This window comes from Dipodomys merriami, unplaced genomic scaffold (genome assembly GCF_024711535.1).
Source record: "Dipodomys merriami isolate MVZ:Mamm:240054 unplaced genomic scaffold, mDipMer1.0.p SCAF_19, whole genome shotgun sequence".
Taxonomy (NCBI): domain Eukaryota; kingdom Metazoa; phylum Chordata; class Mammalia; order Rodentia; family Heteromyidae; genus Dipodomys; species Dipodomys merriami.
In genome coordinates this window covers 32043701-32070647 of record NW_027203270.1, presented here as the reverse complement: position 1 = coordinate 32070647, position 26947 = coordinate 32043701, and the positions used below count along the sequence as shown (strand labels likewise).

At 47.2% G+C, this 26947-nt stretch overlaps 1 protein-coding gene across 2 annotated transcripts; it reads right to left on the bottom strand.

Moving 5' to 3' along the window:
* Positions 1-19712: 19712 nt before the first annotated feature.
* Positions 19713-26526, bottom strand: Rsad1 (radical S-adenosyl methionine domain containing 1). 2 transcript variants are annotated; one of them, XM_070028344.1, is made up of 10 exons: positions 26298-26526; positions 25842-25978; positions 25505-25709; positions 22978-23115; positions 22750-22872; positions 22464-22527; positions 21913-22060; positions 21641-21695; positions 20919-21022; positions 19713-20743 (listed from the first exon to the last, which is right to left on the bottom strand). In XM_070028344.1, exons 1-10 carry the CDS (start codon positions 26430-26432, stop codon positions 20590-20592), a joined length of 1263 nt encoding a protein of 420 aa, XP_069884445.1. In that variant the 5' UTR covers positions 26433-26526; the 3' UTR covers positions 19713-20589. The 2 variants fall into 2 exon arrangements, with proteins under 2 accessions (XP_069884445.1, XP_069884444.1); XM_070028343.1 differs by having other exon boundaries at positions 22750-23115.
* Positions 26527-26947: the final 421 nt, after the last annotated feature.

Below are 26947 nucleotides of genomic sequence, written 5' to 3'. Positions count from 1 at the left end.
GGGCAGCCCCTCCCCTCCAACTGAGGTATACCCTCAGTCTCCAGTTCATCCATTCCATGAGCATGCACTGGCTACCTTTATAGGGTACACCATGTGATGCTGTGTCCCTTGGGTTCGCCTGGGAACAGACAAAATGCTGAGGTGGAGATGGGAGGGCATGAAGTTTATGGCAGGGAGGGACGAAGGTTTATGGCAGGGTGGGACAGGCTATGATGAGATGTCTGCACCGGGTTTGGGTCTGCTGCCAACCAATGGAACCGATGAATGGAGAATGAATGAGAACAAGCTTTGTGAGAAGATGGCAGGCTCTCATCTTCCATAGCCATCTTACAACTTGCTCTAAAGAGAGTTTTTTTACCTGGGCGCCAGTGACTCACATCTGTAATCCTAGCTACTCAAGAAAGTGAGATCTGAAGATCACAGTTCAAAGCCAGCCCAGGCAGGAAAGTCCATGAGACTCTTATCTCCAATTAACCACCAGAAAACCAGAAGTGGTGCTGTGGCTCAAACAGTAGAGTGATCACCTTGAGCTGAAGAGCTGAGGGACAGTGCCCAGGCCCAGAGTTCAAGCCTTACAACCGACAAAAAATGGGGGGGGAGGTCTTTTTATGTCTGTAGTCCCAGCACTCAGAAGGCCGAAACAGAAGGATCATGAGTTTGAGGCCAGCCTGAGCTACATTAGAGACTCTGCCTAAAATATTTAAAAAATTTTTAGAAGAAGGTAGGAAAGATGAAGATGAGGAGAAAGAAATGAAGACAGTGAATAATCAATTTTTGTGTTGATGAAAGTGACTTGGGTCTGGTGTTTGTTGTGGTCAGAGTCGCTGGTCAGCACCTTCTCCTGTAACTTGGGAGTTACAGGAAGTGCTTGGGCAGAAAGGGTTTGTGTGCACCTAGCTAACTTTACTGTGCAGTTAATCTGTCAGACATAGGGCAGGCCAAAGTGAAGGGAAACTTCTGAGATTTGGAGAGCTTATGTGCACTTTCAGTAAGGCCTATGGAAGATGGAGAAGATGGGCATCAAAACCACACTGTACCCCACAAATATATACACTTATTTGCCAATTAAAAATAAAATATAGCCAGACTGGTGGCTCATGCTTGTAATACTAACTACTCAGGAGGTTGAGATCTGAGGATCAAGATTGAAAGCCAACCCCAGAAGGAATGTCTGTGACTCATCTAGTAGATAACAACCAAAAAAGCTGGGAGCAGAGCTATGGCTCAAGGGTTGAGTACCAACCTCCAGCAAAAAAGCTAAGGGACTCTGGGTACTAGTGGCTCATGCCCTAATACTAGCTACTTAGAAAGCTGAGAGCTGAAGATCATGGTTCAAAGCCAGCCCAGGCAGGAAAGTCCATGAGACATCTCCATTTAATCACAAAATAAGCCAGAAGTGGTGCTATTGTTCAAAATGGTAGAGTGCTAGCCTTGAGCAAAAGGAGGTTAGGGTCAGCAGGCCCAGAGTTCAAGGCCCAGGACCATCAAAAAAAAAAAAAAAAAAAGCTAAGGGACAGTGCCCAGGCCCTGAGTTCGATCCCCAGTACCAGCAAAAGAAAAATAAAACAAAAAAAAGTTAAAGGGGAAGAAAACAAGCCTGAGCCAGGAGAGTCATGACTGTTACAGATCTGACAGCCTAAGCTAACCCAGCATCCAAGGACAAAGAATGTTCATCAGAGGCTGCCAGCAAAGTGCCCTCCTTGCAGGTGAGGAGAAGTTCTTTCTAGAACCTCTGTGGCTGCCACCGGAACTCTGAGAAACACGGGAAAAGTGAGAAATGTCTTCTCTTCCCCTCTTGGAGATCAGAGTCCACTGAGAAAAAATACAAAAAGACCAACACTCTTGAAATGCCTTTCTCCGAAGGCCTTTTAATTTGGGAGAGTGTCACAGTTTGGGGGTAGCCTGTCTGGAAGGTTTCAAGGAGACCAAAGGACCAGGGAAGAGCAGGTGAGAGGGATGGAGGGTCAGGCAGCTATGCAACCTGACTGGGCTCTGCTAGCACCAGCCCCTGAGTGACCTCGTACAGATCTCATTCCTCCTGTGCCTCATGAAAGTGTCAGACGACATCAGAGCTACTCAGCCTTTTGAGAGTCTCATCAAAGTTTGCCACCTTCTCGCCAGAAATGTGCTTTCCATTTTCTTTCATGTTAAATGCAGGTAACATGAATTCACTGTTTAATTTTTTCTTTATTTATGCATGCATTTATTTTGCCAGTACTAGGGCTTGAACTCAGGGCCTGAGCCCTGTCTCTTAGCTTTTACACTCAAGGCTGGCATTTTACCATTTGAGCCACAGTTACACCTCTGGTTTTTTGGTGGTTAATTAAGATGAGTCCCCTGCCCAGTCTAGCTTTCGAGGCGTGATCCTCAGATTTCAACCACCTGCGTAGCTAGGATTACAGGTGTGAGGCACCTACTCCTGGCTTGAATTCACCATTTTAACCTGTATAATTTTGTAACATCTTGTACCCTCACGGTGTTATACAACTACTGCTACCATCCACTTCCAAAATGCTTTTATCAACTCACAAGGAAATCTTGTAAACATACCACAGTTTAATTTCTCCTCTCCTAACCCCTGTTAGCCAATAAACTGTTTTATGTCTTTGTTGATTTGCCTATTTTGAATATTTCATGTAAGTGAAATCATACCATATTTAGTCTTTTAGTTTAACATGTCCTTTATTTTTCCCAATGGCTAAACAATATTCCGCTGGCTATCACATTTTGTTTATCTACTCATTTGTACATTTAATTTTGCACATGATTTTCTACTTAATCCCAGGTGTTCTCTGAACAAGTTGTGGGGGGTGGGGGGGGAGAGAGGGATGAAGTCAATGTACTTTAGACCCAGAATTGGATCTCATAGAAGATTTCCAGCCCTAATGTATGTGGCGCTCAGAAAGTACAGCAGAAAGTAACTTTTTTTTTTTTTGGTTATGATTAAGATGCTATATACAGAGGGGCTACCATTTCATAAGTCAGATAATGAGTACATTTCTTTTGGACAATGTCAGCCCTTCCTTCCCTTTCCCCCAGTTTCCCCCTCCCATCCCTGCTCACAAGTTGCATAGTTGATTTTCTACATATTACTGACTGAGAACCATGACTGTATTTGTTCCCCTTCTTTCCTCCATTTCTGTCCTGCCTCCCCGCCCCACCCCCCCACTCCCCCTACACCCCATTCCTCCTCAAAAGACAAAAGGCAATAACAAAAAACAAATGACACCTAGGAAGAGGTAACTCTCTTTTTGGGGGGCGGGGGAGGAGGTAACTCTTGAATTGGGCCACTAAGATGAAGTTCAGCAGGCAGGGGTGGGGAGGTAGTACAGAGCAGGGATGAAGGCCCAGAGGCAGGAAGCCTATGTTCATAATTCAACCTGAATAGCTTCAACCATTTCCTCCCAGGTGACAACTCTGAGCAATTTCCTCAAGCCCTGGGAGGAGGAGGTGGCTGGGTTGACAGAGGGCATGGCGTAAATGATTGCTTCATGGCTCTGTTTATTTCCACGCAGCCAGGTGTTGGGTTCCAGAGGCAACAGCCTCCTTGAATACAGGCGAAACATTTCCTGAACACAGTCAGCTCCCAGAGCCTACTTGGGGGTAACCTATTCTCAAGCTTCTTGCATCTGGCTTACTCTTCTGGCTCCCTACTTCTGTCTCATAACCACAGACACCTGGTGCCTTCCTCTAGCGTCTCTCCCCTCCCCCACATCTGGCCATCCCCACAGCAGCTCACTCTCAACAGCTGGCCTGAACATCTGGCTGTCACCCCTGATCCCCCTTTAAGGACAAATCTCTCCCTGTCCTTCCTACTATCTTGCTTGGCTGACACTCAACAGGAAACGTCCAGTCCTCTCAGCACTGAACACACGCCACAGCTGGAATCTGTCCTCATGGTGGACAGAGTGTAGCCTGAGGAATGACACACAGATGGTGCCCAACTCCCCTCCCCGCCTGCTATCTAATATATCCCAGGCTGGCATGAAACTATTAATCCACCACACAGCTTTTGTGTGTGTGTGTGTGTGTGTGTGTGTGTGTGTGTGTGTGTGTGTGTGTGTGTGTGTGTGTGTGTGTGTGTGTGTGTGTGTGTGTGTATGCCAGTACTGGAGCCTGAACTCAGAGCCTAGCTGTTGTTGCAGAACTTTTTTGCTCAAAGCTAGCATTCTATAACTTAAGCCAGAGCTCCACTTACAGCTTTTTGTTGGCTAATCAGCAATAAGTCTCGTGGACCTTTCTGCCTGGACTGCCTTTCAACTGTGATCCTCAGATCTCAGCCTCCTGAGTAGCTAGGATTACAGGTGTGAGCCACCAGCATCCAATTCCCTTAACTATTTTTGCTCAAGGCTAGTGCTCTACCAACTTCAGCCACAGCTCCACTTCCAGCCTTCTGATGGTTAGTTGAAGATAAGAGTGACACAGACTTTGCTGCCTGGGCTGGCTTTCGACCTTGATCTTCAGATCTTGGCTTCCTGAGTAGCTAAGATTACAGGCATGAGCCACTAGCATCTGGCCTCTACTTTCCTTTTAGATATGGTCATAAGAGGGCCCTTCTAGAGACTATCTAGAATAAGGGGGACTTTGGAGTAAAGAATGTGTGGGTTTGTATCTTCCTTTGTCCCTCCATGGGCCATTCTCTTTACAAGTGGGGACATGGCCTGACCTTTTCTGGTCTCTGGGGCTTTATCCAGAAGCTCTTCTGCTGAAATATCTGCCTGTTATAGCAGCAGACTCTCCAGGAGTCAGGGACTTACTGTCACATCAGTGAACTGAGTTCCTGGAATAGCTGGGCACATGTAGGCCACCATGGTGGGTGGGCGCTGGGCCACCTACAGAAGCCCTGGGGATTCATGGCAGCTCCTTCCAGCATCTGGGGAAATTGTGGGGAAGAAATGGGCTCCTCCCATGAAACAACACCCAAAGGCAAAACCACAAGCCACGGTGTGAGGCATGAGGCATCCTGGGAGGTTTGTTCTAAGAAGGCTTTTCTAAGAATCTGAGCTCCCCCCAGGCAGGCAGAGTCTCAGTCTGGGATGGTCTCGAGGACATGCCTCACAGGGATGGACACTGAGTTCTGGAGCTCTGTGCCAAGGCTCTCCACAAAAAGAAGGCTCTCTGCCCATACCCCTCCATGCCTTCTCACCCTGGTCAATAGAGAGATTCTGCAGAGCACAAAAGCTGAGCTGGAGGAGCTGGCTCCCCATGAGAGCTTGATCCTCTGGATTGGAGGGGTATCTGAGGACTTGCCTCACTCCACCATGGCTAAGAACTGGGGGGAACGGGCCACGATGATGCTGAATTAAAAGCCTGTGCCTTCCAGGAGCCAGTAGGTCACACCTGTAATCCTAGCTACTCTGGAGACTGAAATCGAGGATGGTAGTTCAAAGCCAACCCAGACGTGGGACTCTTATCTCCAGTTAGCCAGCAAAAAGCCAGAAGTGGTGAGAGGAAAATAAACAAACTAACTAAGGGACAGTGCCTAGGCCACCAGTTCAAGCCCCAGAACTGGCGCGCGCGTGCGCGCGTGCGCGCGCGCGCACACACACACACACACACACACACACACACACACACACACACACACACACACACACCGATGCCTGGGCCTGAGTCTCTTTCACAAACCTGTGTGATCTGGCCCAGTGCTTCTCCTGAGTTTCACTCATCACCCACACAGTACAGACTCCTCAATTTCCCAGAATCCAATCAAGGAGGAAAAGAAACAAAAATACAAAGAGATATCTGTGGAAGTCCTCTAAGGATTTATAGCTAAGACCCAGCACACTCAGATACATTAGTTAATTTCTCTCTAGGGTCATATGGTGGGCAGAATAACAGCTCCCTAAAGACAGGCACATCCTAATTGCCAGAAGCTGTGTGTTCCCATTACAAGGTAAAAAGGACTTACTGGGTAGATGTGATTAAGGATCTTCAGATGCAGAGATTATCCTGGATTATCTGATGAGCCCCCTGTAATCACAAAGATCATTAAAAAGAGAGAGGGGAGGGGCTAGAGCCAGAGAGGGAGACCTGGGGTCAGAAGCAGAGGTCAGAATATGGTGGCCACAGCCAGGACCATCAGTAGCAGCTGTCAGAAGCTAGAAAAGGAATCAATTCCTTCTAGACTCCAGGCTCTTCCCCCTTGATTTTAGGCACTTGAGACTTGACTTCCAGAGTGCTGGCTAATATAGTTAGGCTGCTTTAAGCCACTAAGTGTGTGGTCATTTGTAATGGCAATAATAAGAACTAAACTGAGGAGCTGGGTATGGTGGTGCACACCTGTAATCCCAATACTTGGAGGCTGAGGTAGAAGGATTAGGAGTTCCAGGTTAGCTCAGGCTACACAGTGAGACCCTGTCTCAAAAAAAAAAATCAAAGGGGGATAGAAATAAAAAAGAAAGAAAAGAACTAATATAGATAAGGTCATAGAAATACTGCTTTCAATTTGATTTCTCCAATTTTTTTTTCTTAGTCTGTCTCAGTCAGTGGAAGCTTCTGTTCTTCCCAAGTTAGCTCATGGCTCTCATGCTACCATTAAATAGGTCACTGCATAACTGCCTTGAGTTCCATTTTAGCAGATCATGCTACACTGGACACACCCAAGTTCAAAGCTGGATGACCCTGGGTCAGATCACCCAACAGCTCTGAGTCAGGCTCTTCCATTTCAAAATTCGGAAGTTGTGAAAATTAAATGTGATTTCCTCGACAAGCCTTCTTTTCACAGAAATAAAAAGTCTGTCTGGGTTACCAGATAAACTATAGATTGGCTTAAAGAAGTACCTTTTTAGTATAAAAATCAGCCCATGAAATACTTGGGCCATAGTTATACTGAAAAGGTACTCAGTTACACTAAAAATGTTTTCTGAAATTCAAATGTAACTGGACACTGGGATTTTTGCTTTCTCAATCAACAAGCTTAGGCTTGTCCCAAATCAAACCACTTGTAGGCAACAGAGCTAAGCCTCAAGGTCAGGCCTTTCCACCTCAAGGTCAGTGAAGCAGCCAGCTCTATCCTTCAATAAACTCCCTGAGCCACATGGCAGCCCTAGACTCAACTAGGTTGAAGTTCAAACCAAATGCAATCTGAGCTTTAGAAACACATTTCATGCTATGAAAATATAATACTATATCAGAGTCATTTCACACAATACAATATCAAAAGTGAGCCAGCTGCCCATGGCTCACATCTGTAATCAGTTTTATTTTGTTTTGTTTTTTGTTTTGTGGGGTTTTTTTTTTTGCTAGTTGTGGGGCCTGAACTCTGGGGCTGGGTGCTGTCCCTCAGCTCTTCAGCTCAAGGCTAGTGCTCTACCACTTGAGCCACAGAGCCACTTCCAGCTTTTTCTGCTTATGTGGTGCTGAGGAATCAAACCCAGGGTCTCAGGCACGCAAGGCAAGCACTCTACCACTGAGCCACCTTCCCACTCCTGTAATGTTTTTTTTTTAATATTTTTTATTATATTTAAGTAGTTGTACAAAGGAATTGCCATTCAACAAAGCAGGTTATGAGTTCAGTGCCTCGGGGTTTTGTTTTTTGGGGGGTTTTTTGGTCATGGGGCTTGAGCTCTGAGCCTGAGCTCTGTCCTTCGGCTCAAGGCTCAAGGCTCAACCACTTTGAGCCACAGCACCACTTCCAGTTTTCTGGTGTTAATTGGAGAGGAGTCTCAAGGACTTTCCTGCCCAGGCTGGCTTTGAACCTTGCTCCTCGGATCTCAGCCTCCTAAACAGCTAGGATTACAGGTGTCAGCCACCGGGCACCCAGCTGAGTGCCTTTCAGCATTCTTACCCACCTCTCCCAACTCACCTCTTCCCTCATTTTTCTCGATTTTTAGGTTATGTATTGACTTTTTGCCATTTAATAAAGCAGTTTATGTATACAGTTAATGTGTCTTGATTTGTGTCATATCATCCGTTTTCAGAAAACTAAACTCTGAGTATCACTGTTCCAAGGTAGTCTGGACAGGAAAATCTATGAGGCTGTTATCACCAAGTGACCACCAAAAAGTCAGAAGTGGACCTGTGGCTTAAGTGGTAAAGAGCCACCCTTGAATATAAAACAGGCAACATCCAGGCCCTGAGTTCAAGCCCAGGACCGACACAAAAAATAAAATGAAAAGTGATCATGAAAATCACAATTTTAAACAACAAATAAATGTTTACACATTAGAAGTGTGTGGATAGACATATATCTATATCTATATGGAGAGTATGTAAAAATCAAGATTGAATATGAAAATAAATAAAAGAAGGAAAAATATACAAATCAATGCTTTAACATGAATGCTTTAATATTAAATGAGTGCGTTCAATCTCTAAAGGCAGTGTTCCTCTCAGGGTTTTGTTTCCCTTCTGCCTTATCTGAACCAACCCATAAATTTGATGCAGTATAAAATAAATGGGAAGGCAGACACTGGTGGCTCATACCTGTTATCCTAGCTACTCAGGAAGCTGAGCTCTGAGAACGGCAGTTCAAAGCCAGTCCAAAAGTCTGTGAGACTCTCATCTTCAATTAACTACACAAAAGAAGCTGGAAGTGGAACTATGGTTCAGGTGATAGACTGCTAGCCTTGAACACAAAAGCTCCAGGACAGCACTCAGGCCCTGAGTTCAAGCCCCAGAACCAGCGTAAAAGCATACATACATACATAAATGGCACCTAACTTTGCCAAGGGCTTACCATGCATGAACAAGCATCTGAGCATTTTATACATGCAGACTTGTTTTGGAAAAAATTGAGATAATTCACATAACATAAAATGTTATATAATACAAAATTCACCATTTAAAGTGTGTAGTTTTTTTTTAAAGCATGCTCTCAAGGTTGTGCAACCATCACCACTATCCAATTCCAGAACATTCCATCACTTTAAGAGAAATCCTATACCCATTCATCATTCCCCATTCTCTTTTCCACCATAGTCCCTAGAAACCACTGATCTTTCTGTCTCTATGGATTTGCCTATTGTGGACATTCCATATAGATGAAATCATGAAGTACGTAGCCTTTTGTATCTGATTTCTGCCAGCATATTTTTCACAAGTCATCCACACAATACATATATTTTGTCTCTCTTTTTTTTTAACCAGTCCTGGGGCTTGAACTCAGGGCCCGGGCACTGTCCTCAAGATTCCTTTTTGCTCAAGGTTAGCACAATACCACTTGACCCAGCACCACTTCTGGCCTTCTCTGTTTATGTGGTACTGAGGAATCAAACCCAGGGCTTCATGATCCTAAGCAAGCACTCTACCACTAAGCCCATTCCCAGCCCTTTGACTTTTTTTTTTAATTGCTGGGTAATATTCCATTGTATACTTCATGAATATATGGCATTTTAGTTATATCCAGTTATCTAACAATGGACTTTGGTCGGGGGCAGTTACTGGTTCATATGGCTATTAACGGTTCATAGGTTTAACTTTTGTGTGTGTGCTGGTATTGGACATTCTACCACTTGACGCTTTTGTTTTTATTCTGTCTTCAGGATAGGGTCTTGATACTTTCCTGAGGCTAGCCTTGAATTCAACATCCTCTTGCCTCTACCTCCTGAAGACTGTGATTATGGGCATATACCACGATGCCTGACTAGTTTGATTATTTTTGTAACTCCTTTATTGTTTGTGACTGTTATTCTGAAAGGTCTGAGCTTCGTGGAGATGAGGTGTTTCCATGGCAACTTCTTCAATGATCAAAAGCTGAGCCCTGGCTGAGATGTAGCTCAGTGATAAAACACTTGCCTAGCAAGAGCAATGCTCTGAGTTGGATTTCCAGTATTAAAAAAAAAAAAAAAAAAAAGGCCAGGCACTGGTGGTTCATGCCTGTAATCCTAGCTACTCAGAAAGCTGAGATCTGAGGATTGTGGTTCCAAGCCAGCCCAAGCAGGAAAGTTTGTGAGACTTTTATCTCCAATTAACCATCAGAAAACCAGAAATGGAGCTATGGCTTGAGCACCTAGCCCTGAGCAAAAGAGCTCACTAACAGCGCCCAACCCCCGCAACCAAAAACCAAAAAAGGTGAAGCTGGGCACCCATGACTCATTCCTGTAATCCTAGCTACTCAGAGGGCTGAAATCTGAATATCATGGTTTGAAGCTAGGTTTAGCAGGAAAGTCTGTGAGACTCTTATTGCTGCGACCCTAACTCTGCCCCCTCATCTGCCTCATCAGTGCAGCTAAGGCCCTCAGTAAGGGCATCTGGCTTCTTCCTGGGTCTTAATGACTACAAGAATACTTAGAAAGCACTGAAGGCCTGAGCAACTTGGTCAAGTCCAAGGACAATGGGCCAGCAGAGGGCGATCCTTGCCTGGATTGATCTGCCACCTGAAGAATGGGTCCTTTCCTGTTATACTTGTTGACAAAGGCAAGGCCAGTGATATGAGGAGTCATTTTGGGTGGGTACCTGGTGCATAGAGGCTGCCAGTCTCTCCATGGCACACATCCAGCCAGCCAGAAGGTGGCAAGTTCTCTATTAAGCCAATGAGAAATATTCCCAGGCGTCCAAGCTCTCAACCGACATATTTCAGCATCACAGGGAAATGATGGGTCTCTCTCTTGTCAGGCCTCAGGAATCCCTGTTAGGGACCTGAGATCTTTAGAGCCAGCCTCACTGGGGCAGTGTAATCAAGTTAAAAACATGTCCACCCTGGCATATTAACTGTTTTGAGTTTAAGACAGTTGAAAATCTGGGGATCTAGTTTAATGGTAAAGCACTTGCCTTGAACATGATAAAAATCTGAGTTCAGTCCTCAGCACCTTAGGAATAAATAAAAATAAGGACACTTGGAAAACAGTAGATGCAGGGTGATCACTCTGAGCCAAGTATGGTAATACAGCCTGTAATCCCAGTACTCAGAGGTAGAAGCAGGAGGATTAAGAGCTAGAGGACAGCCTGGGCTACAACAGCAAGTTCAAGGTCAGCTTGGGATGGGTTAAAAAAAATCATTGTGATTTTCTTTGTTCTTCTTAAAAGCAGCAAATGAGGGGCTTGAGTGTATAGCTCAGTGGTACAGCACTTGCCTAGCACAAGGCCCTCGGTTCAGCCTAACATGTGTGCGCGCGCGTGCACACATACATGCACACACACACACACACACACACACACACACACACACACACACACACATGAGTAGGAGAAAATCTGTATAAATCAATCTTCTTAAACCCATCATTGTCTTTCTAGTCACTTTTCCACCCAATTAACTACCCCAGCCAAGTAAGTCTACTTTGTTATGTTCTTCGTTCACTCCTCTTTGTCCAATTCAGGGTTTACATGTCCAGTCCTATGTTTTTAGGCCTTGTTGTCTTTATATGGCTACCCTGTCCCATGTTACACATCCTGTTTTAATTTGTACTCTTCTGTTTGTCTAATGTAAGATTAATTCTCTGGCTCAGCCCATCAACCCTGGGACAATAAAAGCAAACACTTGCTTCTGCTACAGCAATAAATGACAATGCAGACACCAATAGCAACGTCTTCCATATGTAAGTGACACACACACACACAATTGTGCAAAAACTGTCCACAGCTCTTTCAATTCATCCATCCATCCATGCAACCATCCAACCATCCATCCAACCATGCATGCATCCATCCATCCATCCATCCATCCATCCATCCATCCATCAACTTCCTTGTAACAGCCTTGCAGGAAGCCAGGTCCCTGCTTTCAGCAGTGAAGATAGGGAGACTCACAGAGTGAGTGACCCAACACTGAGGTGACCCTCAGTAAGTGGCATGGCCCCCTCCCAAGGGTGTGGTTGAGACAGCCCCCAAGATTCTGATCACCCATCCTGGGGAAGTGGGGAGGACGACAGTCGTTCAGGCTGGATATGAAATGAGAGCTCTGAGCAAAAGGAAGAGCCAGGGCAGCATGTTTCAGGGAATACAGGGGCCAAGCTGCAGCCCACCCCCTCACTGACTGTTAAGAGCTGGGTCCTGCCTGTGATCCTAGCTAGTCAGGAAACTGAAATTTGAGCATCAAGGTTCAAAGTTAGCCTGAGCAGGAAAGTCTGTGAGATTATTATCTTCAATCAGTCAGCAAAAAGCTGAAAGTGGCTCAAGTAGTAGAGAGCTAGCTTTGAAGTGTGGGGGCGGGGGGAAGCTAAGGGAAGCTGGATGCCAGTGGCTCACATCTGTACTCCTAGCTACTCAGAGGCTGAGATCTGAGAATCTCAGCTCAAAGTCAGCCCAGGCAGGAAAGTCTGTGAGACTCTTACCTCCCATAAACTACTCAGAAAAAGCCAGAAGAGGACTCTGGCTCAAGTAGTGCTAGTCTTGAGCACAAAGCTCAGGGACAGCACCCAGGCCTTGAGTTCAAGCCCCAGGACTGGAGAAGAAGAAGAATGAGGACAAGGAGGAAGAGGAGGAGGAGGAGGAGGAGGAGGAGGAGGAGGAAGAGGAAGAGGAGGAGGCAGCAACAGCAGCTAAGTGACAGCATCATCTCTCTCTCTCTCTCTCTCTCTCTCTCTCTCTCTCTCTCTCTCTCTCTCTCTCTCTCTCTCTCACACACACACACACACACACACACACACACACACACACAAACACAGAGCCGGGGCAGGCAGCCACCACAGACCTTGACAGTTCCTGTGGAGTTAGCTACAGGCTCACTGGAGAGCTTGTCCATCATTCATTTCTGGTTTGGGAGATCTAGATTCTACAAATCTGGGGGATGAGGCAGGAATGTGCATCTTACCAGAGCCTCTGGTGGTTCTGACTCACTGCATGGATCAGTTTGAGGCCTGGGGCTGGCCCAACCTCATCACCAGTCAAGAAAACCAGATTCAGCAGAGCAGAGTCCCACCTGCTCAGACAGCTGGAAGTGACAGAGTGGAGATTCAGAGCCAGGTGGACTCACACACCAGCACTAGACGACTCTCAGAAGGAGAGAGAGCCCACTGAAACATTCACCTTGTCTCTGGGGGTGGAAGGTCTGGCTAAGCCCAGGATTGACAGAAAAAGTCACAAGGCAACAGATGGACTCAACTATATAAATATACTTGAAATTCCTACAAAACTCACTTCCAAAAGAGTAAAAAAAAAAAAAAAAACCTATGAAAGATAAAAAGGGTAGCATTGAGTCAAGTGTGGTGGTATATGCCTGTAATTCCAGCACTCAGGAGACTAAAGCAAGAGAACTGTGAGTTAGAGGCCAGCCTGAATTTCACATTAAGATGATCTCAATAAACAAAACCAATAGCATATTGAAAGCAAGACCAAGAGTTAATACAATTGTTATGTTTAGCTAGCCAACCCATTCAAATAAATAAGCAAGGAGTTTAAACGGATACACAATACAAAAAGTAGTAAAAACAAAAACAAAACATGTGTGTGTGTGTGTGTGTGTGTGTGTGTGCACGCCCTAGTACCAGGACCTGAACTCAGGACCTCCTACTTTCACCAGTCTGACATTTTTTTTTTTTGCCAACTAATTAGAGATACAGTCTCACAGACTTTTCAGTTTGGGCTGGCTTTGGACTTTGGTCCTCTAATCTGAGCCTTCTGAATAGCTAGGGTTACAGGTGTACCACCAGTGCCCCATCGAAACAAAACTTCAAGATGTAAATTAAAACAATGTACCATTTACATGTTAGACTATTTTTAAAAGCTATGTTCTTAAATATGTGCATATATTTAAATTTATAGAAAAGAGTTGGAAAAGATATACACGCTGGCAGAACTGTCTGATTGCCTCTTAAACCCATCCTTCCATCCCTTTCATTAACTAAGCCCTTTTATTATGGGGTAGTGGGAAAGAGATGCAGCAATGTGCTGAGCTTAAGATCTATATTGCAACCCAACACTGGTGGCTCATAGCTATAATCCTAGCTACTCTGGAGGCTGAGATCTGAGGATCAAGGTTCAAAGTCAGCCCAGGCAGAAAAATGTATCTTCAATTAACCACCCGAAAGTCAAAAATGGAGCTGTACCTAAAGGACAGCTCAGGCCCTAAGTTCAAACCCCAGTATTGGCAAACACACACAAGATTATATTACCCAGTTTCCCTGATGTCTGAAGGTAGCCAATCAGAAGTAAGCTGATATCTTGGGAGTACAGAGACTTTATGGAAAGCTGGTAGGGGCAGGATGATTCCAGTGGGAGCAAATACACCAATACCTGGCCAGCTGTTCCCCTTCATACTGCATATGAAGGGGAAATATTCATATTTTAATGCAGACAGGATGGCTGGAGCTCTGGGGACTACAGGTGACCACGTGCAGACCTTAAGAGTGGAAGCCAGGGCAGGAAGCCAGAACTCTGGGTCTTCATGACCCATGATGCCCTGTTCACTAAAGCCAGCCCTGAAATACCATGTCCAGACCTCTTCTATGTGAAAGAAATAAACTCTCATCTTGTTTAAACCTAATGCTGTTTTGGTTTTCTGCTATATGCAATTGAACTTAAATTTATCTGGCATACACCCCAAACCTCCGTGGAAGTGTAAAGGGGATTTTCACACTTTACTTTCTATGTTACTATTTTTTATAATAAGAATATGTGTATGTGTTAAAGAATATGTCCATATATTACTTGTATAAGCATCTGTTTCAGAGTCTGAAAAAACTTAGCTTAAGCACCAGCCCTACAGCGCCTGAGTCCTGTGGCCTTGGGCAGACAGTTTCTTTGAGCCTGTTTCCATTGTTAAAGTAGTCACAATAATAATAGACAGTGTCTCATTGGGTTCTGGTCGAGCTCCAGTGAACTAATGCAGATAAAATTCTTGGCCCAGTGCCAGGCATATATATATATATATATATATATTATATATATATATACACATACATACATATATATTCATACTACATTAGCACCTAAGCATGGGAGCTGGCAGACCAATCAGAAAACCCAGGACATGTTGAGTAAAAACAAAAGAGGAAGAAGAAGAAGAAGAAGGAGGAGGAGGAGGAGGAGGAGGAGGAGGAGGAGGAGGAGGAGGAGGAGGAGGAGGAGGAGGAGAACCATGTTGCAAAACTGGCATGTGAGATTCCTTTTGTGAAAAAAAAATTATTTTTATTTCTCCATCTAGATGTAGATCTATGCATCACAAAATGTTTACAGGAATGGTTGTCCAAGCATGGTGGTATCTATTGTGGAATTTTTGCTTTATTCTACATGATTGGGGGGGAAAATCCTATGCACGCCCCATTTTTGGGGGGGTTCCGGTCGTGGGGCCTGAACTCTGGGCCTGGGCGCTGTCCCTCAGTTCTTCAGCTCAAGGCTAGTGCTCTACCACTTGAACCACAGTGCCACTTCTGGCTTTTTTCTTTTTGTTTATGTGGTGCTGAGGAATCGAACCCAGGACCTCAGGCATGCAAGGCATGCGCTCTACAACTGAGCCACCTTCCCAGCCCTGCACGCCCCATTTTTAAGCAAGAGAAAAAGAAAAAAGAAAACCCTTTGGAGAATAATGTAAGGAACAATTAATTCCTGCCAAGAATCAGGAAAGCACTCATGCCCTTGTACCCAGCTGTGTCACTCCAGGGCCCTGCCCTGAGGAAATAATCCACTATCTATAAAAACACACACAGCAATGTTTATTCATAATGGGGAAATTCAGTAGCCATGTAAGAGACGTACATTAGGGTAATGATTATTAAATTATTCACTCATTGGAACACTGTGCAACAATTAAAATGAGAAAGATGATAACCAAGGAACATGGTGGAAAACTGCTTATGAAAAATGAGACGTGAAAGGGGCAGGCTGCAAAATTCAACCCATTCTGGATACTCAGTCAAATAAAGTGTGGCCCATCTTTGGACAGGAAAGGGGGAGGAAATGGGGAAGACAAACAGTACAGTGCAGGGAAAGGGGGCGGGGGAGGGGGTGCATAGACTAAAGCATATTTTGCTTTAAAATTCCCCTCAAAGTGAAGGTGGGGAGAGGAAGGCAGAAGAGAAATAGGGGCTTTGCCCCCCAGGGAGTTCTGGGTGAGAGAAACCTGGAGGAAATTTACAAGACAGGACAAACAGCTCTAGTCTCCCTACCCCCTTTCCCTTTTCTTTTCTTTTTGTGGCTGTACTAGGACCTGAACTCAGGGCCAGGGCACTCTCCCTTAGCTTTTTCTGCTTAAGGCTGGTGCTTTATCATTCAAACCACAGCTCCACTTCCAGCTTTTACCAGTTAATTGGAGATAAGAGATTTATGGACTTTTCTGCCTGGGCTGGCTTCAAACTGAGATCCTCAGATCTCAGCCTCCTGAGTAGCTAGAATTCTAGGCATGGGCCACCTGCTCTGACTGGCACCACTCCCCTTGCCCTTTCTTATTTTAGACAGGCCTCATTATATAGCCCAGACTGGCCTCAATTGAAGATCTTTCTATCTCCATCCACCTCCTGAGTGCTGGGTGCTGAGTGCCACCACGCCCAGCATTCTAGCCCAAAGGCTGGAACTCTTTGCTTTCTGACTTGACAGAGATCAGGTGGACCAAGCCTCTCCTGGGATGGACCTGGGAGTAAGTTTTAGATGATAATAAAGCCAGGGTTAGGAATGGTCTTTGGGGGTAGAGGTTCAGTGTATGGACAGTTTGTCTAGCATGGGTTCCATCTGGAAACCCCTGACCCCCACCCAAAAACAGAAAATAAAAACTTGCTCTCCAGACTGGAACCTCTCAGAAAACTTGATCATAGTTTCTAGTGATGAGATTGGAAAGAAATGAGCACTATGGGGGCTGGGAAGGTGGCTCAGTGGTAGAGCGCTTGCCTTGCATGCATGAGGCCCTGGGTTCCATTCCTCAACACCACATAAGCAAAAAAAAGAAAAAAGCCGGAAGTGGCGCTGTGGCTCAAGTGGTAGAGCGCTAGCCTTGAGCTGAAGAGCTGAGGGACAGCGCCCAGGCCCAGAGTTCAGGCCCCACGACCGGAACCAAACAAACAAAAAAAAAAGTAACACATGGCAATATTTACCTGAGTCAAGTTAAAGAACCTCTTTGAATATCTCCATTAGTAAAATGGAAATCAAACTAGAGACCCTGATTATTTTGGAAGAAAGGCTTAAGAATTGTCAGTGCTTGCTCATGCCTGTAATCTTAGCTACTCTGGAGGCTGAGAGCTGAGGACTGAGGTCCAAAGCCAGATAGGGCAGAAAAGTCCACGAGACTCTTATCTTCAGCTAACCAGCAAAGAGCAGGAAGTAAATGTGTGGCTTCAATGGTAAAGTGCCAGCCATGAGTGAAAAAGACAAGCCAGAGCTTGAGGCTTTGAGTTCAAGCCCCAGCACTAGCACACATTCACACAAACAACTGTCAGTGATCTTGCACATGGTAGGCTTGGCTCTTCAAACAATAGCCACACCCTCACATACTACATGTCCCCAACTTCTGCATCAAAGTACGCATCCAACCCTTTCCTTACACTCCAGGAGGATAGGCGAGAAGCTGACACCCAAAGTCCTTACATGAAGGCAGAGACTCCCTTTCTTGGAGGAGCCATGGGAGGGCCAGGATGAGGAGAGAAGGACCCCACTCTAATACTGCCTACCTAAGGGCATCCGTGTGCCTCTCCTGACCACAGCCTTTCAGGACAGGAAGTAGGAGAGGGAAGTAAGTAGCACTTCCCAAACCAGACTTTGAGGACGTGTTTAATAGCTGGCTAGATTCCTGGGCTCCACCTCCTGGAGGTTGATTCTCTAGTAAGGCGGGACCAGGCTGAGTCATGACGGTGATCTGGGCCACCCTGGCCTGGTCCTGGCTTCCACCCAGCCCTGTGCCCCAGCAGGGAGGGGCCTGGCATCTCAGGTGGCACAAGCCCTGGCAGTGGGAAGAAACCCGAGTGCGTGCAGACTATCTGATGGTACACCTGCTGAAGCTTCTTGAATATCAAGATCAGGGGAAGGCTCAGGAAGACACATCTCTCTGGGCAGCAAGCTGCCCCGGGGCCGGGCTTTCTAGAGTCCCAGGGTGAGGAATTGGTAAGAAAAACACATCCAATCCCCTCTCTTGCTCCCAGCCACCTCTAAGAACCAAAAGTGCCTCAGGCTCTCCCAACTGCCTAAGCAGCCTAACCAACCAGCCTGGGCTTTATCTCTTTCCACATCTATGAGCAGGGCAGGGAGTTCCTTGAGGTCTGGGCAGGTCTTATTCCTCTCAGTGTGCCCAGTGTGGTGCTAGATGAATAGCTCATGAATAAAGAAGAGGGAGTAACACTTACCACATTACCACAGGTCAAAGACGGGCTGACATGCACACTCAGCCTCCCACAGGAAAAACACGTGCTCACCTTTGAGAGGCAGGTACCCTGTCCTCTGTAATTCATAGAAGACGGGGCCTAGGGTGCCTCCATCTGCTGTAATACCAAGTTACCGTGGGCATCATGGTACCCTTTACCTAGCAGGTGAGAGGCAATCTCCAATGATGCAAATAAATACAGTTACAGAAACTCTTCCCAGAAAAAATACGCCCTCTTTTCTCCCCCTCTCTTTGTCTCTATCCCTGTTTTTTTCCTCTCTCTCTCTCATACACACACACACACACACACACACACACACACACACACACACACACACACACACACACACACACACACACACACACACACACACACACACACACACACACACACACACACACGCTCCACATACAATTTCCAGGTGAAGATGATATAAGCTTTTCACAAAAAGAGAAGATAAAGACTGGAGGTGGAGCTCAGTTCTTACTTAAAAACAAGGCTCTGAGTTCAATTTCCAGCGTTAAAAAAAAGAAAGCTTGGGCTGGGATGTAGCTCAGTGGCAAAGCACTTGCCTAGCAAGTGCACTATCCTAGATTTAATCACAGTACCTATAGAGACCAAAAATAGTGTAGTTAAAGAAAAAATCCATGCCAGGCACCGGTGGCTCACTCCTATAATCCTAGCTACTCAGGAGGCTGAGATTCTAGGATTGTGGTTCAAAGCCAGGCCAGGCAGGAAAGTCTATGAGATTCTTATCTCCAATAGACCACCAGAAAACTGGAAGTGGTGCTGTGGCTCAGGTGATAGAGCACTAGCCTTGAGCTGAAGAGCTGAGGGACAGTGCCCAGGCTCAGAGTTCAAACCCCACAACCACCACCAACAACAACAAAAAAGAAAGGAAAGAAGGAAGGAAGGATGAAAGGAAGGAAGGAAGGAAGAAAGAAAGAAAGGAAGGAAGAAAGGAAAGAGAAAAAGAAAACATTAAAAAAAAAAAGAAAAAATCAAACAAAAAATAAAGTTCTTTTTAAAAAAAAAAAGGATAAATGCTAGTTCATTGATGTTGAAGAAATGGTAGAGCCATACTCAAGAACTTATCTGAGCAATGATCTCAATCAATATCAAAATCATTGGGCAAAAGAGAGGGAACAGGACCATCTCTGAATCCAAGCCACAAATGAGAAACTACTTAACTCAAGGAAAAACTACTTAACAATGGAGAAGGAGAATATCAACCACCTCAATTGAGTGATCAAAAATAGCATTTTTTTGTGCCAGTACTGAGGTCTGAACTCAGGGCTTTATGTTCTCACTTGGCTTTCTTAATCAAAGCTGGTACTTTACAACCTGAGCCACAGCTCCATTTCTAGAATTTTACCTGATCTTACAAACTTTTCTGCCCAAGCTGGCTTTGAACCTTGGTGCTCAGATCTGTTTCTTGAGTAGCTACCATTACAGGCCTGAAACACCAGTGCCCAGCTAAAATCAGCATTACTAACAGTGGGTTGACATGACATTATGGATCTTGAGTCAAACAACATTTACATAGTATTCTTTTTTTTATTTTTCCATATGGTCATGGAGATTGAACTCAGAGCCTGGGCGCTGTCCCTCAGCTCTTCAGCTCAAGGACAGCACTCTACCACTTGAGCCACAGCGTCACTTCCGGTCTTCTGGTGGATAATTGGAGATAAGAGTCTTATGGACTTTCCTGCCTGGGCTGGCTTTGAACTGAGATCCTCAGATCTCAGCCTCCTGAGTAGCTAGGAGTACAGGTGTGAGCCGCCGGCACCTGGCTTATGCTAGTCATTTTGGAGTTAGTGTCTCATGGACTTTTCTGTCTTGACTGGCACCAAACTTTGATCCTTTGAAACTCAGTCACCTGAGTAGCTAGTATTACAAGTGTGAGCCACTGGTGCCCAGCTTCCACGTAACATTCTTGCTAAAAATATTCACCCTGAATCCAATCCTTGGGAAACAATCATACTCACCCAGAATGTGAAACTTTCTATACAACAAGCACCCTTAACTGAAAAACCCAATGGTTTTGTAACTATCTTGTTCCTATATTAAATTTCTTCTTGCTTCAGATACCTGGAGGAGATTCAGTATTCCTGACTCATGCAACTGTCTTAGGATCTCACTCGGGAGTGAGGAAGACTTGTTTTCCTTGGGCAATTCTCTGTTGAAAGACTTCCAAACACATGTCATTGTTTGGGTATCAGAAAGGCCATCAGAAGCTGATAAACCAAGTGCTGGTGCTGTTGGTCTCAAGATGCTGAATGGAATACCCGTTGTTTCTGGACCTGAAATGTCCTCCCCTACCCTGACTAGAGTCATTCCCCTGGGAATGCCAGGGTCAGGCACTAATCACTTGAAGCAGAGGTAGCACCGCTACCAAAGACGTCCACAGTGCAGGCCTAGCCTTCTAAGTCTGTCTGGCCTTGTCCTGGGACACAGGAACAGCTGACCAACCTCCTGGCACAGGGGTTCTCTGCTGCCAGACCTCTTGGAGCCGAAGCAGAAGGGTCAGCAACAGAGAGTCCAGCACAGCCAGACCCTCCCAGGAACACCGGAGACCCCTGCAAAATCAAGAGGCCTGGATGTGACTCTTCAGTCCTGATTCGTTCAAGCTCACTCCCACCCACGTGAGCCCCTGGCACCCACAGACCCATCCTCACCAGTCTTTTCAAGCATGCTGAGTCTTTGGATCTGTAAGTCAGCCCCGCCCATGCCAACACACTTCCCCCAACCCACCTGTGGTCCAGCAGCAACAGGCCCTGCTCTAGCAGGTCATTCACCTCTGTGCTTGCTCCAAACACATCCCACAGCGACAGCTGGGGCTCAAACTGCTGCCAGTGCTGGGGAAAGCAGAAGGTCAGAGGTGAGGAGTTGCCTAAGCCTCACTGGGCCATGTGGCTGAGATATTACTAAGGGCTGAGGAAGGGTCCCGTCCCCAGTGGGATCCCAGTAGCGGATGCTCAGGAACACTGGGACAGGTCAGTGGGATGACAGAAAGGTAAGGATCTTCCCACCCTGTTGCTCACTCAGCCCAAACCCAGCTCCAGCCAAGCCAAATCTCTTTCTCTTCTCCCAACCCTTCCTGCCTCCTACTTCCCAATCAGGGAAGGGCCAGCCCCAACCAGGGCTTCGGGGCTCTGACTTCATCCAGAGCAGCTCTACTGCACATTCTAGCTGATGCGGCTCAAAAACATTTAGAACCCCTTTGTCTAGTCTGTTCCTTCACACAGCTGAGAAAATCGGGGTTCAGAGAAGGGAAAGGATTTGTGCTCAGGGATGTAGTAGAACAGGAATGAGAACCGAGTCTCTACAGTCTGTGTTCCAACTTTCTGACCACTGCACCACACTGTCTACAATGGGAAGACACAGGGAGTGTATGGGAGGGCCTGGGCAGGAGAGAGAGACAGAGACAGACTCAGGAGGAGCCAGTATTCTGTGAGAACCCCCTGACCCCTTACCTGGTGAGTGATCCCCACGTCAGTGCGCAGCCCTTGGGCCACACACTCCTCCAGCCTGGAAGAAAAGTCATCAAGGAGTCTTTGAGAGGAGAACTGAGCCTCTTGTCTTTAACCCCGACATGCAGATGGGGGCTGATGGGAGCTAATGGACCACGGGAGCATGGAGCAGGGGGTAAGGGGCAAAGCAGGCAATAAGGATGTCCACATGGAGAAGTTTCTGGGGTTCCGGGGTGGGAGCCTGGCTAAAGAGCCATGTGCCCTTAGATGCTCACAGCTCCAGCTTGCTCAGAGGGACACGTTTCCGGGTTCCATGTCCAAACAGCTTCACCTCCTTCATCCAGTGGTCAGGCTCCAGCGTCTGGATCCGAGCCTCCCGGGGGTGATCTTCAACCCCCTGGGGCACAAATCGGCCATGGGCCCCTGACAACATCACAACACCCCCACATGGATAGGAGCTAACAATGGGCACTTTACCAGACTTAAATCAAGGGTTCCTAGAAGTTTGGCCCTGAGACTGACAATACCTTCCAGGCTACAAATGTAAATTCTCAGGCCCTACCTCAGCCCTGTCCAATCAGAAATTCTGAGGGTGGGTTCCGGCATGTGGGGTTGTTACAAGCCCTGCAGGGGATTCTGAGACGCACCTGGCAATAGACCAAGCACCTTACACTACCCGAACAGTTCTAGAAGATGGATGTTACTTTTTGCTGCACTTTACATGGGAGGAAATACAAGCTTGGAAGGAGGAAATAAGCTGCCCACACGCATCCAGCCATGGTATCCTCTCCTGAGTCATCCCTTCTGCCATCCACAGGGAACTTACCAGGCCCAATGCCAAGGTACTGACCACACTGCCAGTAAGTCCAATTGTGGGTGCTGAGCGCCCCCTGGAGGGAAGGAGGGAAGAGCGAACATAGAGGAAAGAGTTGAGGGGGAGGGGAATGTCCTCTTTCTGCCCAGATAATGGGCATCTGGTTAGACTGTCCCACTATCTCAAGCCTGATCCCACCCAGTATGGGTCCTTCGCTTCAGAAGATCCTGGTTCCCTGTTCACAAGTCAACCTGCCCATTCCGCCCCTCCAGCCATCATCCTCTGCCCGGACACTCACGTTCCGGGCGAAGTTGGAGACCTCATACTGACGGAAGCCAGCCTCCCGCAGGACTGTCCGGCCCTCCTGGTACATCTCAGCAGCCAGCTCTGGGTCAGGGGCAGGAAGGATGCCCTGCTGTACCTGGGTGAACAGTGAGGTGCCCCGCTCCAGGGACAGCTGGTAGAGAGAGAGATGATCGTCACAGTGGCACAGCAGTTCCTGCAGCTGCCTCAGCCATGGCCGCACCTTCTGGGCTGGCAGTCCCAGCATCAGATCCACAGATACACGGCCAGGGAAGAGCCTCCGGGCCTCTGCCAGTGTCTGTAGGGCATCGCTGGCCGAGTGTGTCCGCCCCAGCAGTTGGAGCTCAGTGTCATCCAGGGACTAAAGAGAGAGACAGGAGAGGCATGCTGGCCAGGTCAGTGGGAAGAGAATGCTCTGCCCTATGGTGATGCTAGGATGGGGGGCACACAGCATATGGTGGGGAGCTACATGGGGACCATGGTCAAGAGTACCCAGAACTCCTTATTCATCTAAGAGTAAATTTAATCCTGTGACTGGCTCTTGAGGTCAAATAAATACAAAGTCAAACCTGGAATTTAGACTCCAAACCCATGAGAGGATGTGAGAGTGGGGGTGGGGTGCGGGTGTGTGGGTGCATGCATGCACGTGCACATGTACCCTGTTACTGGGGTTGAACTCAGGGCCTCGACTTCCTGCGTGGCTTATTCAATAAAGGCAGGCATTCAACCACTTTAGCCACAGCTCCACTTCTACCTTTTTGCCTGTTAACTGGCGATAAGAGCCTCACTTTTTCTTCCTAAGGTAGCTTTGAACCGTGATCCTCAGATCTCAGCCTATCTAGTAGCTAGGATTACGGATCTCAGGTACTGGTGTCTGACTATTTTGGTTTGTTGGTTTGTTTAACTTTACTTTTTTACTTTGGGACAACTTAAACCTAGAAACAAGTTGCAAGTAAAATAAACGCCTTCAACTAGACCCATCAACAACCTTTGGCCACATTTCTTTTGCCTCTAAATATCACTAAATGAAACATGGGAATGTGAGTTCTGGGCCAGCACTGCCCACAGAAACTTCCTGCGATGATGGGAATGTTCTTTTATCTGCACTTCCCAGTGCAGTCAGTACTGGACACACATAAGTGAGTTATGCTGAGAAGAGCTACATTGCAGTGATTAGCACATAGCTAGTGGCTATTGTGCCAGACAGTACAGTTACAGATATTGTACCCTTAATGCCTAAATATTGAAGTATGTATTACCCAAACACAAGGCCATTGAGTTACATAACCACAATCCAATTACAGAGTTCTAGACGTGTGAGACTAATATACCACCATTATCTAATATACAGTTATATTCAAGCTTGGCCAGTAATGTCTACTGAAGTAATTTTCCTCTTCTTTCCCAGCCAGAGGGCAGGGGTCACACACTGCCTTCAGCTGTCAGTGCCTCTCAAGCCTCTTTTGTTCTGGATTCTTAGCTTTTCTTTGCCTTTAATAACATTGGTGTGTGTGTGTGTGTGTGTGTGTGTGTGTGTGTGTGTGTGTGTGTGTGTGTGTGTGTGTGTGTGTGTGTGTGTGTGTGTGTGTGTGTGTGTGTGTGTGTGTGTGCTGAGAATTGAAACCAGGACCTTGTGCATGCTGAGCAAGTGGTCTACCACTTGAATAACATTGGTGTGTGTGTGTGTGTGTGTGTGTGTGTGTGTGTGTGTGTGTGTGTGTGTGTGTGTGTGTGTGTGTGTGTGTGTGTGTGTGCTGAGAATTGAAACCAGGACCTTGTGCATGCTGAGCAAGTGGTCTACCACTTGAACTATGTTCCAGCCCTAACACTGAATTTTTTGAAGAATATAAGCCAATTTGTTTTGAAAATATATTTTGATAAATGCTAGAGATCCACTACAAAACACTGTGCACACAGTTAATACTGCTACATGTACTACATACATTAACATGTGATATGAGGGAAGATTTCATTCTAATCAAAGTAAAGAGGTGCCCTCCCCCCCCTTTCGGTGCTGAGGATTGAGGGAAGCATGCTAAACAAGTGCTCAACCACTTAGTTACACCCCTAGTCCCACGGGTTTCTTGATTTAGGTTTACCTAATTTCAAGACACACATTTTAGGCAAAAACATCTCAGGAAAGCCAGGGGCTGATAGCTCACACCTTTTAGCTACTTAGGAGATGAAGATCTAGAAGATGATAGTTTGAATCCAATCTGGGCCCCAAAAGAAAAATAAGTCTACAAGACTCCATCTCAAAAAAAAAAAAAAGCAAAATGTAGGGCTGGAGGCATGGCTTAAGTAGTAAAACACCAGCAGAACAAGCAAGCAAGTGGAGTAACACGCTGAGCAAGCATGAGGCCCTGAGTTTAAACTTAGTACTAACGCCCCTCCCCCCTCCACACCAAATAAAGGAACATATCAGAAATGATGTACTGCCAGATGCTGGTAGTTCACATCTGTAATCCTAGCTACTCAGGAGGCTGAGATCTGAGGTTTGAGGTTCAAAGCCAGCCTGGGCAGGAAAGTCTGTGAGACTCTTATCTCCAATTAACCACCAGAAAACAGGAAGTGGTGCTGTGGCTCAAAGTGGTAGAGCTCAGGGACAGTGCCCAAGCCCTGAGTCCAAACCCCATAACCAATGAAAGGAGGGGGGGAGCGTTATGCAATAATTAAGCACCACCAGAAGGGAGCCAGCCCAGATGGTCTGGGGTTTCCCAGGATGGGGAAGGAGATGTGTGACCAGTTACCTGTAGGCCAATGGACAATCTGTTGACTCCTGCCGCTCCAAACGCTGCCAGCCTGGGGCCTGGGGCTGAAGTGGGATTCGCCTCCAGGGTGACTTCTGAATCTGCAGGCAGATAAGCTGCCTGTGCCACGGCCTCCAGGACAGCGGCCACCGTGTGGGGGCTGGCCAGACTGGGGGTGCCCCCACCGAAAAACACAGACTCTATCCTGGGAAAAAGAGGGTGAAGGTGAGACCTTGCATTGGTCCTACCAACTCCACCAAACAATCCCCAAGATCTTGCGCGCGCACACACGCGCGCGCGCGCGCACACACACACACACACACACACACACACACACCTTCGCACCCCGCTGAGCCGAAGCAGCGTCCGGGCCTCGGTGACCAGACAGCTCCGCAGGGCCGCCTCCTCCGGGCTGCCACGGGCGATGTACTTGTTGAAGTTGCAGTAGCTGCATCGCTTCTGGCAGTAGGGCCACTGGGGGACAGGGGGTGCACGTGCAGGGCGAGGTGTGGCGGGGAGGGGAGAGGGAGGAGAGGAAGAGATGTCCTGGCCACTGCCAAGGCTCCTAGCCCACAATCCCATCTCCCAAGGCAGGGCACACTGGGCTTGCTCCCATTTGAGGAAACTGAGGCTCAGCAGAGCAATCCCAGCACCAACGACTTCATGTCTCCATGTCCCTAGTGGGGCCCCCAAACCTGTTCCAGATCTCAGCAAGGTGGGGTCCCAGTGACAAGCGATTCCGGGGTTCAGGGTCACCGCCCCTCCTCCCCAGCCCCCAGCCCTGCCCACTCACGTGCACATAAAGCGCCGCCCGCCGGGTCGCGGGTTCGGGACTAGGGGATTCTCCCGTACTGTCCACTAGGTGGCGCCTCTGGGCCACTTTGGTGACGGCCACCCAGCTGCGGGCCCGCGCACCCGAGAGACCCATGGCGCGACCAGAAGCAAGGGAGAGAGAACTGAGCCGGAGGCCCAGGCGCCCCAGTCCAGGGCGCACAGGTTCGCGCAGAGCTGAGCTGCCCGGGTCGTCGGGGCGGAAGGAAGAGCGTCCGCGTCACCTCCGCAAACAAGGCCCGGAACCTCGGCCCTGCGGCGCCACCTGCCGGACACCGATGCAATCGTCGCAGCCGCCTGAGTCCTTTTCCCCAAGGATTTGGGGCCCCCAGCTGTCCTTTGGGTTCTCTGTGCCAGGGCAAGTTTCCTAGCACATGGGCTGGGAAGGTGGCTCAGTGGTAGAGCGCTTGCCTTGCATTCGTGAGGCCCTGGGTTCGATTCCTCAGCACCATATAAGCAAAAAAAAGAAAAAAAAAAGTTTCCTAGCACATCCAGGAGCTCCTAGTTTATGCAGTCAGTTCCTTCTCATTTTTATTCCCTGGGTAAGAGCTGGGTCATGGGGACAGCTAGGTGCATAAGATCAGGGTGTGATCTGACCACAAACAAAAAGCA

Bases quoted from the DNA above. Each gene is read 5' to 3' on its own strand.
- Rsad1 (XM_070028343.1), bottom strand. From the start codon at position 26,432: ATGGGTCTCTCGGGTGCGCGGGCCCGCAGCTGGGTGGCCGTCACCAAA. The intron at 22,528-22,749 runs GTGAGTGTCCGG...CCTTCCCTCCAG, and splicing joins TCTCCAACTTCGCCCGGAAC to GGGGCGCTCAGCACCCACAA. The intron at 20,744-20,918 runs GTGGGTTGGGGG...TTGATTTTGCAG, and splicing joins CTGTTGCTGCTGGACCACAG to GGGTCTCCGGTGTTCCTGGG.